We start from the raw sequence: 16,801 nt of genomic DNA, 5'->3' as shown, positions 1-16,801 counted from the left end.
CAGGAAACTTGAGGCCTCACTCCCTTGATACTGCTGCCAAGGTAAGGCAGGGCTGCTTGGTGAGGAAGGAACAGATCCAGATGAGGAAGAACTGCTAAGAAAAATGCCAGATAAGTTATGGACAAAGCACACAACAGACGTAGGATTAGTTGAATCAGCAGGGCTAGCAAAGATAAAACTCAAAGAGAACATTCGCCTGCCGTATCAAAGACAATACCCCTTGTCCTAATAAGCCAGGGAAGGTATAAGACCAACCATACAGGAGCTAATCGATGCAGGTGTATTGATCCCTACCAGGATCCCTTGCAACACTCCAATCTTTCCTGGCAAGAAGTCCGATTCAGATAAATGGAGGTTGATACATGATTTGAGAGCTATAAATCAAATAGTGGTACCTGAAACGCCAATTGTTCCAGACCCGCACACGTTCTTATCAAACATACCTGAGGGAACAAAATGGTATACGGTAATTGATCTGTGATCTGCATTTTTTTTTGTGTACCTCTCCACCCAGATTCATAGCATCTATTTGCGTTCACTTATACTGGACAATAATACACATACACACGACTTCCTCAGGGATATTGTGAAAGCCCCTCTAACCAGGTTCTAGCTCGTGACCTTGATACTCTGAATTGTCTCAGCACCCTGTTGCAGTACGTGGATGACCTTCTGCTTTGTAGCCCAACTAAAGAACAGTGTCAGGAAGACTCTGTAAAAGGTGTTAACTATGCTAGCTGAAAACGGCCACAAAGTGAGTAGAGAAAAACATCAGTTTTGTAAACCTATAGAGTACTTGGGACATGTCCTAGAAGTAAGTAAAATTTCGCCGAACTACGTGGAAGCCATTAGGAAAGTGCCCCATCCGCAAACCGTACGACAAATGCTAGCCTTCTTAGGAATGGCAGGTTTTAGCCGACCATGGGTCTGAGACTTTGTGCTAATAGTTCAACCGCTCCGTGATTTAATCAAAAGCACGGACCAAACGCAGCCAAATGCTCCTCCTAATTGGACCCCTGGGGCATTAGCTGCATTTGAATCACTCAAAGCCACATTGATGTCAACACCTGCATTGGCAAACCCTGATTATTGTAAACCCTTTCACTTGTATGTTTCAGAAAAACGGGGCTTTGCATCTGCTGTATTGACACAACAACAAGGTGTAGGTAAACATCCTATAGCACACTAAAATACCGCATTGGATAACCTTGAGAAGGAAATGCCCCCATGTTATTGTACCTTGCCAGCTGCCGCATTCGCATACCAAAATACCAGACGAGGCAGCAAAGAAAGCTGCTTTAGGAACAGCACCAATGATGGCCTTGATAAACCCGGGAGAGGAAGAGGCCCGACACCCGCAAGAGGATACTGTGGAACAAATTGTGGAAATACAAAGAGAGGCCAGTGAGGCAGAAATAGCTAAATGGATAGCTAGAGGGGCAAAGAAAGAATGGGGCACAGGGGTTGTAGCGGAGTGTAATTGGCTTGTGTGTGGCCCCACTGAGTCTCTTACCACTGCTCATAAAAGATGCACATGGTGTAGACCATGCTAATAGAGGAAAAACCTTGAGGAAGATCATGGCGGTTTGGTGGTACTTAGCTAGCATGATTAATAAGGCATTAAATCAATGCGAGACACGCATACGACACAATGTCCGCAAAAGCTTTACAGCCCCTATAGGGCACATTCCAGAACCAAGGGGCCCATTCAGACACATAATTATGGATTTTGTGGATATGGGCAGTGACAATCAGAAGGAGGGTAACAGATACATATTGATGGTAGAAGACCGCTTCAGTTGTTGGGTAGAGGCTGTTGCAATGGCCAATCATGAGGCATTAACAGTGGCTAGTTTATGTGTATGGAAGTTATTACACAATTTGGATTCCCGGATTTCATCAGCTCAGACAATGCTCCACATTTTGTTAATCAGGTTATAAAGGCTGTAGCTAAGGCTTTGTGTATGGAGCATAAACTGGGGTGTGTGTACCATCCATAGTCACAGGGAATGGTGGAAAGGGCAAATGGAATAATAAAAACAAGGTTATGAATATCTGTGAAAGCTCACGGCTTAACTGGGGTCAAGCATTTCCACTAGCCCTAATAAAAATGCGGACCCAGACTAATCGTACTACTAATCTAACCCCAAACAAGATGTTGACACGCCGCCATATGCCTATGGTAGTTAACTCGGGGTCCCTACGAAGGCCCACCTCTTGAACAATTAGAGGGCAAAATGCAGGAATATGTGTGCCACCTAACCCAAATCCACAGGCATTTGTATTCGCAGGTACACAAGGCAATCCATGGTAAAGACATCACCACACCAGAGAGACTGGTGGAACCATGGGACTACGTGTACATATGCATGTTCAAAAGGAAGCACTTCAACGACCCTCGAAGAGAAGGACCATTCAAGGTGGTTGCAGCAACTCCAACTGCGGTAAAGGTTGAAGGCAACGAGCACTGGTACCACCTAAACCACTACAGTCACGGGGCGGGAAAAGGCAGACTTTTGTGCCCTACTAAGAATGGGGAAGATAGGCTCTATCATCCTAATCAAGGAGGGAAAGGTAGACTCCTGCGTCCCGCCGGAGAAGCAGACAGCAAACACTCTATAATCAAGAAGACCTAGACTTCGCAAGTGACAGCAACATCCCTACGAGCAGACCAGGTGGTAGCACACCAGAGCACAGATCATTGATGATTCCAGGCAAAGACTCCCCATGGGTAGTACCAGATGTGGCTGACATACCGCCTGAGGAAGTCCCTGCACCTCCAGCCCCTATCCTAGACCCAGGCCAGATTGCTGAGGCTCCTTTCATACTTGATGCAGACTGGGGAGGGAGCGGTGCAGTTGTTAGAGGACGACTGTCACCCGTATGAGCAGCCGTTTGGGACTCTAGATCTACAGGATTTGAGAGATCTCAACATCCTTGCTTATCCCCAGCAACCCCAACAGCACCTGAATGCTGTCCCTGTCATAGATATAAACCAGCAAATTCTACAGCTCCTTTCACCTGAATTTGTAATTCTGTTGTCACAAGCAACCCATGCAGTTGGACCAGATGCCGTACCCCAAGCTGCCATACCCCCGAGTGCGGCTGAACCGCACCAGCCATCACATTAAAATCCGGGTGCTTCTTGCAGCCATCGTTGTAATAAGTTCTGTCGGAATGACCACACTTTTATTTATTCCATTTGTGCTTGCCAAGGGGGATAACGGCCTTTTCCATTAGAGATTATATATATATATATATATATATATATATATATATATATATATATATATATATATATATATATATAATATATTACAGAAACACTTATACCTACATACATAAGTCCCAGGGTGCAATTCTTCTTATTTTATTTTACTACTTATGTGCAGTTTTTTTGTGTTTTGCTCTCTCTCTCTCCTCAACGCAAATCTTAATGGTGAAGTGGTTCCAGCTAATATGTAACAAATTCCCCAAAAATACTTACTCAAGGTGAGCTTTCTATCTGGAAAAGAACATACTAGCTCCCTGCTATACAATATAAACCTTGTTCAAGTCTACATCATAATGAGAAGCTTTGTTACTTACTCAAGTTGAGGTCTGATCCTCCGGGACAGGAGCGGCCTTACGCCTCAGGCTTACTCTTCAGTCCAAATTGATGAAGAAAATAATAAACTCTAGTCTTAGTCTATCATAGAAAAAGAGGACTCACCAGTCACTTCTAAAGTTTACAAACCTCCACCTAAGTTGAATAGTTTCAAGCAGGATAATTGTCAATTGTCAATACAGTAATTAACAATAACAATGGCGTAAGTCTTCACTACAAAAGTCTTGGACAAGAACACAGTTTCACATGCAATATACATAGTATCACCCAGTCACATCGGATCCTTAACGTCAGAATGAGTGGTATTGACAACTTGTCAACAAATTAAACATTGACAGGTTATGAGCTGTCCAAAAAAAAAAAACATCTGCTAAGCATTTTTTAAGCATGTGTGTGTGTGTGTGTGTGTGTGTTTCAGACACTTGAGCACAGGATGTTGGGATAACCCACAATATCCTGTTGAGTCCACTTGTGGCTTCATAATGCCTAATGGCCTTTAATCAGTCATATGTCAGCTATAGCATAGCATATAAGAAAACAAGGCTTTTCAGCACTTTGCACCTTTCATATCACACATGTAAGCAAAGCAATACTGCATCTTTCTTATTTTAACACTTTGTATTCATTCAGTTGACATGTATGCTAGAGCTTGGCTTAGGTCATGTTCATGTGGGTCAGGAAGTGGTTTTTTAAGAAGCGGTTTAACAGCAATATCTTCTACATACATTTTAGTTCTTAAAGTTTTTTGTATTCTTATGACTTTTCTTATCTGTTTCTGAACATCTCCATGGCACTCCCAAACTCAATCAGCCATTGCAGCTAAAGCAATCTGTTGGGCTCTCAGAGATTGCAGGATCATGCGGTAGTTGTCAGTAATCAGCACTTCCCGATGATTCTTTATTCTTCCTGCCCTTTCTTCTGCTCTCTCCTTTCTTGCTCTTCTCTTGTCCCTGTGGGATCTTTTTGCAGTGTAAGATGTCACATTGTCCTCTGAGAGAGGCTTTAGTAATATTTGGAAAGAAGTCACCAAGAGTTACAGTTTTGTTTCTGGGTGTAATTTGTTTAGTTGTTGAGATAGGAGATACAACGCAATGGGAGGTTGAGGACTCCATATCAGAGGCAGGGCAGTCTACAACAATGGTGACCAGCTGACTCTAGTTACCATCAACTGCTGGCTTGCTCTGATGCCAGCAGATTTCTGTGCCTCTCCACTCTTCTTCCAGACTCTGGGACCTTCATTTCCAAATGAAATGGAAAATTTACTTTCATCTTTCCCATGATTGTGGTTGCATATGCTGAACCAGACGTAGAGATTAAAGGCTCAGGAAACCTTTGCAGGGGTTTTGAGTTAATTAGCTGACTAGAGCTCTTCTCAGGTTGAAATTTCTGTATTATAAATTCTTTATTCTAATATTTTTAGATACTGGATTTTTAATTTCCATGAGCTGTAAGCCATAATCATCAAGATTAAAACAAACAAACAAACAAAAAAACGACTTGAAACATTTCACTTTATGTGTAATGAATCTAGGCTATATGAAAGTTCCATGTTTTGAATTAAATTACGGAAAAAATGTACTTTTCCACAATATTCAATTTTTTTGAGATGCACCTGTATATATCATGCTAACAGGGGTTAGAAACTGACTAGTGACAAAGGGCTAGAGGATGACGTGTCCAAACAAGTTATGAGTAGCCAGTAACAATATACAACATTGCTGCTTTTCCTAATACACTTGTACCAGTGCTACACACAGTCATGCTTCTACAGTGTCAATGCTGTACTGAGAATGATTCACCATCCCAATCATATCTGTATAGCAATAATTTTATGGTATTGTGGAGACACTTCCTCTCTCCTTATAAAACATCAGATACAGCTACATTTCTCATTAATGGGAACAGTCAGATGCATATCTATTCATTGAAATAAACTGACAAATATATTTATTCACAATTATTGGAAACAAAAAAGATCAAACAAATAGGAATGTATTTACTACACATACATTCATTTACATTAATCAGTATAATCTCAAATACACCGCACAGTGTGTTAAAATGACATCTTATGAATGTTACGGTTGTCTTTGAAATGTAAACAAAAAAAAAAATCACGTTTATATTATGTATGGGGTGGCTGTGGCTCAGGTGGTAGAGCGGGTTGTCCACTAATCGTAGGGTTGGTGGTTCGCTTCCTAGCCCACGTCTCCACATGCTGAAGCGTCCTTGAGCAAAACACTGAACCCCAAGTTACTCCCGATGGCAGGCTAGCGCCTTGCATGGTAGCTCTGCTGCCATGGGGTGTGTGTGTGTGTGAGAAAGAGAGAGAATGGGTGAATGAGAAACAGTGTAAAGCGCTTTGTAGAATCGCCAAGCTTAAAAAGCACGATACAAGTGCACACCATTCACATTATACTCTGATTAACTAGTTTTATAAATTTTACACTACCATTTATAAAGTTTGATATTATCTGTACATTCACATTTATTTGGAGACTGTTAAAAATGACAAATAACACCTAAAATATTCAGTGTGCGGTACAGAAAATGTGAAGTATGAGGTGATATTTTTCTGATATAAGCTGTAGAAGGGATCCCTTTTCAAACCAACACACTATTTCCATATTACCATGTTTTCATATTTACCATGTTTTCAAGTGGGAAGTAGGGATGCACCGTAGGTTCGGCAACCAAAATTATAATATATTATTATATATATATATATTAAATAATTATATATAATTAATAAGTGAAAAGGCCGAATAAATTTGACCGAAGAACGACGTGTTTGATGATGCGACCAAATAGCCTAGCAACCAGAGTGAGACGCGCGAATGTCACGACCTCCACTTCCGGCAGCGCATTCGGAGAGATGAGGGGGCACGCGCATGCACAAGCTACGTGCACAAGTGGTCACCGAGCGCATGCTCTTCGGATGTTAACAACCGTGACATTGTTTACTGGGGACATGTGCGTTTGTTTTGTTTCTGTTCCGGAGTATTCTGTCACGTCGCGAGAGGTAAGGGAGTAGAGTACGGAAGCAGGTAAAGACGTATTTATTTAAGGGCAGGCAGACAAATCCAAATCGTAATCCAAAAAACGTAGTCAAGACAGGCAAAGGGTCGGGCGATTGGCAAACAAGCATAAACGGGGCAAAGCAGGAATCAAAGTCTCGGTTACAGAAAACAGGGTCACAACACAAAACAAGAAACATGAACTAGTACTATGGACTGGGAGCAGAAAAACCAGCAGGGACTAAATGAACTAATCTATAGTTTAAACTAACTAAATCTATCAATGAATATAACATTAACAACGTATCTAACTATACTATATCTACTATAATACTCCGCGAGGTGTACAGGGACGCGAGCAGTATATATCCCCAATATAATCAGCCACATAGAACCGAATAGAACCATTTTTTTGCACTCTTGTCAATGCACTTTTTAATGCACTTTTTTTGTTGTAGGCTACAGAGTGTTCCATTCTTTCAGCAGTCAGTTATAGGCCTAACATAGGCTATTCAAGGGGGGCTCAAAGATGACCACATACAAATATTTTTATTTTACTAATTTATTTATTTAAAGTTATATTGTGCCTTGTTGGTAGCCTATGCCTGCTGGAATGAAAAAAAAATGTTCAATGTTAAATATTTTGAAATTGTAGTTTTTGTAATTTATTTTTTTCTTTGAAAAGCAAGACAAATTAGTAAAAAGCACATTTTGACTATTTAATTTCTGCAATGGTGAAAAAAATGGCAAAATAAATGGAAAAAACACAAAAAAAAACGTGTTTGGTATTTGGCCAAGTTTTTCATTATATTCGGCTTCGGGAAAGAATTTTCAATTCGGTGCATTCCTAGTGGGAAGACCTTTTAGCTCTTAGATATAGCATTACTATATTTGAGGAATTTTCAGAGAAAATGTGAGACATTCATGGTCTGATAACTGTAAAACCCAAAAAAGTGATTAAGTATTTCATGGTATCTGCTTAGTACTTTACATTTTTTTTAAATAATGTGTCTCACTGACCAGTTTATCAAAACAATGTAGATATACAATTTTCTTCTTTTTCCCCCCGGTATTTTGTCTTTAATAAGCATATTTATTCATATTTCATCGTCACAGTATACCAACACATATGTATCATATCACATTCCTAGTTCAAAGGACATTCACAAAAAATGCTGTAGTCTCTACTGTGGCTGAAAAGGAGAAACAGGATCTCATGATCAGATTACATCATATACTGAAAAAGGTGAGCTCAAGTGGAGACAGTATTTTTTATGTAAAAATATTATAGAAGGAAATAAACCATGTCAGGCTTTCTATCTTATTAAATTGTTATAACCTTGCCAATTTGGAGCTCATGTTTTCTCTCCAATGTTTATTTTTTGAACATTAAAGAAGTTTTGCTGTTATTTCAAGAGTGATTTTTTGTTTTGCTGGTTTGATTTCATATTCATCAGTTTATCAATTCAAGCACCTGAAAAAGAGACTTCGTCTGATCAGAGATGTCCTTGGACAATCCTGTGCTTCTTAAACCTTGACCATGATTATAAACTACAACCTAGACTTGCTGTTTCATTGAATCTATACATCAACTATATATTCTCTTAATTTCTACCTCTATAGATTGTACCATTTTTGTGCCTACTTTCTTCTACACTTACAGCACCATATTGTAAATATGATCATTCTTTTAAATTGAGCAAATCACTTCTCAGTGTATCAGATAATCATATAATGTTTTTAATATGCAACTTCATTATAACAACTGCTTTCATGCCATTCTTCTTATACTGAACATGACCTTGATGTAGTGCTAAAAAATAGAAACCATCTTGGACAGAATAATAAAAAAAATGCTCTTGCCCTAGTTAAAATATCTCTATATTTTGTGTGCTAAGTAAAATAGCCCTGTCTGGTCATAATTATTATATATATCCCCTGTTGCCAAACATAACTGGCTATTTCTCCCTTATTTAAATCTCTATAATGTCAAGTAGTTACAATTATCGCTATTCTAAAGCTGGTCATAACTATATTATTTTCAGAACGTATTGTTCTATATGTATAGTAAACTTGTACAAGGTTTTCCCTAGGTTTTCAGAGGGTGCTATCTGGGATCCTGTGGTGGTTGTTTTTTTTTCTTGTTTGTTTTTTTCATATTGTTGACCATAATATCCTTACCATATTTGTGAAGGAAAGCTGGCAACACTTATTGTACTTAAAGTCTATTCATTTCAACAAGTAACATGCTTGAGATTTAATGAAAATATATGTGGACCCATTAAAATATGCATCACTTTTTAAATGATGTTTCAACGAAATGTTATGGCAATGATACAAGTTATGGCAAAATATGTTACAACTTATTTTACTTTAATAAAAGTGTAGCTTTTCCAGAAACAGGTTATTTTTTCAATCGAGCAGCAATGTAGTGCGACCAATTGTTATGTATTTTGTCTAGTAATAACGGTCCTCTTCTTTGCATAACTGCGGTGCCTGCTTGCTTCACAAGCATTAAGAGCCTCAGTGTAGCTCTCATGGATAGGAAGAGACCATCTGATGGACATGTAAAGCGACCAACCACAGTCTTTTACGTGATGTATGGGGCGGGTAAATGATAATAGCCTACCATGATAAATGAACACTGGAGCTCTGATAGAGAATATTACTGGTGCTTTGTTGATAACAGGCAACACAACATTAACTTAAAAATAAAATTAAATAATTCAATAAGTTTATCAGTGCCTGCCAAATAATTTGTGAATGCAATAGTCTGATTGTTATCATAATATAATTTTTAGTGCTGTCAAAATTCATGTTAATTTTTGCGATTAATTAGAAATATTTAACACATTAAAAAATGTACGCAATTAACGCAGCTCAGGTTTTTTTTTTTTTTTTTTACATACTTCCTGTGTCATTTGACCTATGACTTGGGACAATGTGCACCACCAAACCATCCTAGCTAAAGAATAGATAAGGACAAGGGAGGAGTTTTAGGTGGAAAGTTTCACTTTAAAAAGATGCCCAGACGGATCATTGTAGATAACAAAAATAATCTTCACAGTTTACAAAGCCTAATTTAGTTACCACAGAAGTAATGCGTCTGACATATCACCTCAAAGAAAAACACTCTACTGAAACCATCTCTAACTTTGTTTAGCTACCACAGAGTGACCATACGTCCTCTTTTTCAGACCTTAAAAAAGCATCTGGCCAGGATTTCTAAATTTGAGTAAATGTACAGGATTTGGCTTTAGTTTCTAGTTTTTATTATGTGCTTATGGTCTAATACTGCATCGTGTTTGTGTAGATTTGCACTGCTTTAACTCCTCTCTGTAATTGCTGCCTTCTCGCACACCAATTGGTCGATTACAAAAGGCTTGCAACAACCATTGGATAAATTCCTGCCACTCAACCATTAGCCTACTCTCTGTGAATGCGTGAAGGCGAAGCGCTGTTGTGTACGGAATCAAATAGTTGCTCGACTATAGCAGCAAATGACAGCTGTCCTGAATCGAAACAATGCCCATGACCATATAAGGTCATTTTTGATTTCATGTTATCACATTGCTTCGTTTTACATGTACATTCAAATGTGTAAATGATGGCAGAAGGTACACCCGTGGCATGTAATATTTTATTTTATTCCATGGACATTCAAAAGAATGTACGGAAAAAAATATAAAACATGGGCAGAGTGAAACCAGTTTTATTTATATATACACATTTATGTGAATGCAATGCTAATAGTGTGTCTTTTTCAGTGTATTAAAGTTTGTAGCCCCTAAGGGGGGGGGGGGGGGGGTGTCCTCTTTTTGGAATATGGTCACCCTAAGCTACCAAGCCACATAAGATACCAACGTTAGTTCAGTCTATTTTTATCTAACGTCAACTAACTAGCTTTGCAGGCTAACATAACTTAATTCAGTACATGAGTATCTATGCAAGTTAGCTAGGTTAGCAATTTTAGTTGTATTTATAACATTAGTTATATCTTTTGCTATGCTATCTCTGCTATCACTAGTGCAATATTGCTATCGCATACACAAGAATTACTCCTTCACTTATCCTTTGATGAAGTTTACCTTATTGATGGTTTGCAACTTGCTTAGTCGATAATTGTAACTACCATCCCAAGGTGACAGTACAGAGAAATATCCAATCAGTTGTTTGATTAGCTTGGTGATGAACATCTGTCACACACCAATTACACAAATGTTTGTCCCAACACCGATTGCTTATTCCTTTTGCCAGCTTACCTTTCCGTTTGAGATCAAGCCACCTCTCCGTTTTTATATATTTATTTTGTCAGTGCATAGAACTCTCACGTTGTTTTAACATCCATTCTGATATGTCGCCTAAATGCCATTTTACTTTCATTCTGCTTAAGGCGCTTGGCAAAAACACAGGCATTGCTAGCCTTTCTATGGTAGGGAAAACCCTGCTTGTATAATAAGTGTGGATATTGTGACTTTTGTGATAATAGCTTTATAGAATATACTATGTTTTCAAGTCATTTATGTATTTCCTACATATAAAATCTGTGTATAGGACACTATATAATGCAAAAGCGCCAACTGGTTACATTCATATGCACTGCTCTATATATTAAAGGCTTCACTACAACAATTGAAACCCCAGAAATAATAAATAAGCATGTCTATCCTAATTCACACGTATAATCCATAGAATATAATGGTTTCAGGAAATGTTGTAAGCAAGGAGTATCAGACTGCTGTCTTTTAGGACCACAGCAATGCAGAGTTTAGCCTTGTATCGAATTTAACAAAACTATTTCAAATTATTTACTAATTACTTTAAGACTTTCATATGCTGAATTTTGTGTCTTAGAAGAAGGGAAAAACTAATCTCCTGGTATACGCCACCTGCTGCCAACATGGACTGGCATGTTTTACACTAACTCAGACAATATTCAATCTTCACCAAACTTCACATATTTGATACTAATCCTGCCCTGAAGACATCTACATACCAATATTCATTTATCATTATCCTGGAACTCCTGAGCTGTTTCATTTATTCAGTGTTCTTGTATTCTCTTCCAGGGTGATGTTATATTGTTCCAGCTAAGATTCAAAAGTGCCTTAAACCAATCACTATGTAGAATGCAGAAGCCAATATTTGGTACCTTTTATATCATAAAGTGTCTCTTCATGTATATGTTCATAGTGTACTTACAGTCTATAGGAAGTAAGGAGGCATTTGGGCTATTTGAGAGGCAGGCACTGTAAGCTTGTGCTACTGAGTTTGTCTTAGATGTTGTATTCCTTCAGCACTCAGTGCATCATGAGTGTCTGTGCTTGAATCACACTCCACGATAGGTTCTCTTCCAGACGCTAACTGTCCCATCGTCATGTTTATGGAGCCATACGACTTCATAGGTCTCCTTAAGGTGGTGAAACTTCTGCGGTGATAAAGCCCACCTTTGCATATAGAAACCATTAACAGAATGGACAAGAGCATCCCACCCAGAGTAAGTAAGCCAAGTCCAGCAATGATGCACTTATCAAGGTGAGCACCGAGCTGTGCGTAGTACATCTCCAACTTTTCCATCTGGCGTGCTGTAACCTGGTCTGGACTGATTCGAGCCGCCCTTGGTATGGAGTAGGCAATGATGACTAAAGCAATTCCACTGACAAGGAATACCAATGCCAGCATGAAGCTGTAATCCACAGAACATTCTTCATACACTGGTCCTTGTTCTTCGTCTGAGTGAACATCTCCTTGAAGAATCTGAGGATTAATTCCAACTCCACTGTGAGAGGGAAAATGCCGACTCGGTTCTGTTCTGGAATTAACAACACATATACGGGCTTCCTCTTCCTCATCACAGAAGGAAGTGTTTTCGATGCCATGTCTCGAGGGCCTGAGCTCATGGAGCTCCACACAATTCACACACTCCATCCACACTCAGTTTGTATGCTCATGATGATTAAACAAAGGGCTTTTTGTTGTGGCTGGAAACAAGAAGTGAAATTATTTATGCAGCACAATAAAAAGCAACACAAGTTATACAGTTTATGATTGCACAGCATACTGGTATTGAAAAATCAAATTACTAAAAAATCCAGGGGTGGACACATGATTAGCCTGGGTGCCCGGAATGAACAGTTTTCGTGGCCAGGCTATTACGTTTGGGTTTTTTTTTTTTTTTTTTTTTGTAGTTGTTCAGTGGACAAGTAAGTTGAAGAACCAAAAAAGGAAAAAAATTAAATAAAACTAAAAAACCTAGTACATGGTTCTGAATCTGGATGACTGCAGCACAGGTTTTTACTAGGTGGATTAATTAGTGTGCATGGATGACAGCTGGGTGATTTGTCTGCCCCTGAAATGGTACAACAGAACACTTTTACCTGGTATTGTAAAAGTATCAAATTACTGAAAATGATACAATGCAACACTTTTTGTACCAATATTAACCTGCCACTTATGTCACTGGAAACCTATGTAGAGCACTATGAAAACCTCATTGTGCATCACTAGGGAAGCAACTTGTGTAATTGTTATGAAATGAAAGTATTGTCATTGTGATGACAGAAAGCCAACAACTTTAGATTCAACAACCATATTTCTCATATGAATATCAGTGGGATGTACTCAGTCACACAGTCTGAGATGCATCATCAATGCAAATCGTGTGCAACCGATGCTATCGTTCATTTCAGACAAAGTGAGGAAACACCTGGAATTTGGCGAAGCACCTGAAAGACGGTCCAATATTATGTTTGTTTGAGGCAGCTGGCATTGTGGCCGTGAAACCAGCTAATGTTATGCTCCATGTAATGTTTGTGATAGCCAGTTATTTTTTAATGACGCTAATGCATTGCAGTGTTATAAACTACCTCCTAATGGGCCACCATGCATCACCATTCAGCCCGTGTCCTGTCAGCTAAATGTAGCCTCATATCACTAATAATTATTCAAATGTTCATGCTTTTAATAAATCTTTTTGGCCTGCCAACATATCAGTGAATTTAAAATTTATTTAAATTCGCAGAAAAAACAAAGAGGCGCAAATATGATGAGAATGATGAGAAAATATGATGATATATTTCTTTGGGCTTTACATACGCTGACAGTGAAGAAAATCCCCAGCCACAGTGTGTATATGTGCAAACGTACTCTTTCATAACTGCATGAAACCAGCATTTCTGCACAGATATTTAGAAACAAAGAATGCTACTTACTTTTTGCTAAATAAACCTCGAGAGCTTTTTGAAAGACATTTAAGACAACTCAGGAGCAATAAGGCTTTAATAACAGTGTAGGAAACCCTAAATAGCAAGGGTCTGGAAGCATCCTACATGGGGAGTTGCAGTGTGGCTCAGACAGGCAACCCCCATACATGATATAGCTGCTTTAATGCTTGGGGAAAAGGCCAAAAAAAAAAAAAACAATACAAAGGATGCCATCGTCAGACAACACAGTTTGAGAGAGGGGGTACGCAAAAGGATATTAAATGCCTTGGGGGGGGGGGGGGGTACACCACTGTAAAAAGTTTGGGAATCACTGCACTAGACAAGATGATAACACAATTGGGTCTTTTGGGGTCACAATTTTTACAGGCTTTTATAGGCCTAGAAACAGGATTGAGAAATCCCCAAATCCTTGTGACATTGGTTAAACAATAGTTCTAAGTAGCAGACAATTTTACTGCTAACTAGTCTGTGGTGCAATCTAGGAACTCACAGAGCATCTGAAAAGTACTTCAGAAAGACTTTTTTGTGCAAATATTGCATTTTGGACATGTTGAAAAATAAGCAATATACAGGCTTGCTATGAGCTGGACTACCTGAGAAGTACACTCTGACCAGAAAAAATTACAAGACCACAGCTTTGTATGATTATTTAAATTGAAGCCACAAAAAAGTGGAAAAAGATTAATTTGTTAAAAAATTAACGTCATTTTCTATGGATTACATTTTAAAAACCAATGGTCATTTCACTACAATATTTGAGAGTTTTCAGATTTTTACTAAATGCTTTAGCAAATTCTGAGATCATGGTGCAACCACCTCTGGTTGAAATTATATGGAATGACCCTTACAGTATTACATGTACAGTATTGTGTGAGGGTTATAACTTAGACACTAGTGCTTGAACAATACTTAATATAATTTACATAGCTCTCCCATGTTCCAATGTGGTACTTTTATTTGTGTAGTAGCATGTTAGAAAGTACACATGTGGAAGCAACAGCCAAACAAAAAATTTAACAATTAATGAAAGTTTACAATTTATCAATGTCTGTCTGGTTTAGACCCAAGCAGAGCCCCAAAGAAAATTACTAATCAGAGGATTCTGTAAATAAACTATTTTGTAAACACATCACAGAGTGAAGCCACACATACAATAGCAAAATTATAAAGCAAAATTCACAGTTAATTTTATATGATTACATGCACTAATAATGTGAAATTTTATATAAAAATATACAAACAGGAGACAATACAGGTACATATATTTTCCATGTCAATGGAAACATATACATGTCTAGTTCAGCCATGAAACCATGTCTGCACGCTGATTGATGCCTGTGCGCACAGCCTGTCAGCCATGCTTTCTAAACTGCCAAACCATGACTAATAATTGCTGATAAACATGATAACGGTCAGTAAATGCTGATAATGGCGGATAAACACTCATTATGGCCTGTAAACGATGATAACAGCTACTAAACACTGCTAAATGCTGGTAAATGTCTATAAAGCCTGGCAAACATTGATTATCGCTAACAAATGCCTTAATGGCTGACAAACACTAACAAAAGTCAGCATACATCAATAAACGCTCTTAAACCCTGATTATGGCTGGTAAATCTTGATAAATACTGATTCAAACACTGACCATGGATCGCAAATGCTGATAATGGCTGACAAACGTTGGTAATTGCAGATAAATGCTGATATAGGGCAAGTGTACCCATTAAGCCCATGTACCCTTTAAGCCCACTTTCAACTCTGAAGTCAAATAAAAAATAAGAGAAAATCATATTTTATGCTGATCATTATTTTAACCAGGCCAGTGATTTGTTACTTCCCTGACATTTTTTATTGCATACCAATCACATTTGGCAATGTTGAATTAGTCCCACCAATGTGCATGCTCTCTCAGGGGACCTCACACACCTGAAAACCTTTCCTTTAAAAGGAAAGATGACTTATTAGCTTGTGCACAAAGCTAATCTCAAGGTTAAACCATTTGAACCAAGCCTTACTGAAAGATAGACTGCCAAAGAATTAAGCATGGAACTACAAACACTAAATGTTGTATGATTCATTTTACATTAATTTACAAATAAATACATCATAAATTGTTTTGTAGAGCAGATTATTTTCATAAATTTACCTTTTTTTTTCTTCTCTTCTTTAAAGATGGGCTTAAATGGTGCACAAAACACATGCAAACTATAGCCAACACAAGCTAAGCTTGAATGAAAAAAACTTAACATTTCTTAAATGTGAGCACAATGAAAATTACTATGATGCTTAGTCCACAGTATATTTAAGCTCCATGCATGTCTTTGTAAACATATCTTACATTTTTAAAGGAAAACATTGTCTTTTTTCAACATTATTCACTGTGGAACCATTTAAGCCCACCTTGTGTGTTTCAATGAGGAATCCCTATAATTACAAACTTTGATAAATTTTATGAGAGAAAGTGTTTGACAATTCTTTGTGTGCTTTTACCTTACTAACCTTTTACCTTAATTTACAACTATATTTTAGATAGACCTACAAAATACACACTGTGTAGCAGCATTATATAATAGATGTCTGCTAATGTATCATTTGTTTTCAGCGAGAAAATGAATCCTCCCCACTGAATGGAGAGACATCATATGTAATGAAGTTCCTTGACAGAGGCCCAAACAACACTTACCATCACCATTTACGGGAGAATATTGAAGATGTTGAGCGCAGGTTTATCCTTTGCAGGGCAAACCTGGAGGGTGCTGGCCCTTTTTACCTGACAAACCTCAATGAAGTGGAGAACCTCTACAAACAGAAACTTAAAATCAATTAAATCAGCGCAGTAACAAAACAGTAATTATTGCAAACGGTTGCATTCTTTGTTCATGAAGTGTTCTGCTTTGCATGCTGTATGTTTTTCATGTTGAATGTTATTGGTACAGGTGCTTAACACTAGC

The 16,801-nt window shown here is 38.1% G+C and overlaps 1 protein-coding gene across 1 annotated transcript; it reads right to left on the bottom strand.

Annotated features, from left to right (window-relative positions):
* Nucleotides 1-10,672: 10,672 nt before the first annotated feature.
* Nucleotides 10,673-13,338, bottom strand: tmem74b (transmembrane protein 74B). The gene has a single exon (XM_053636365.1). It carries the CDS (start codon nucleotides 12,550-12,552, stop codon nucleotides 11,887-11,889), a length of 666 nt encoding a protein of 221 aa, XP_053492340.1. The 5' UTR covers nucleotides 12,553-13,338; the 3' UTR covers nucleotides 10,673-11,886.
* Between the last annotated feature and the right edge of the window lie 3,463 nt (nucleotides 13,339-16,801).

The sequence above is a fragment of the Ictalurus furcatus genome, chromosome 11, assembly GCF_023375685.1.
Source record: "Ictalurus furcatus strain D&B chromosome 11, Billie_1.0, whole genome shotgun sequence".
Lineage (NCBI taxonomy): Eukaryota > Metazoa > Chordata > Actinopteri > Siluriformes > Ictaluridae > Ictalurus > Ictalurus furcatus.
The sequence above is the reverse complement of the archived record's forward strand: the minus strand, read 5'-3'. Positions and strand labels throughout refer to the sequence as shown.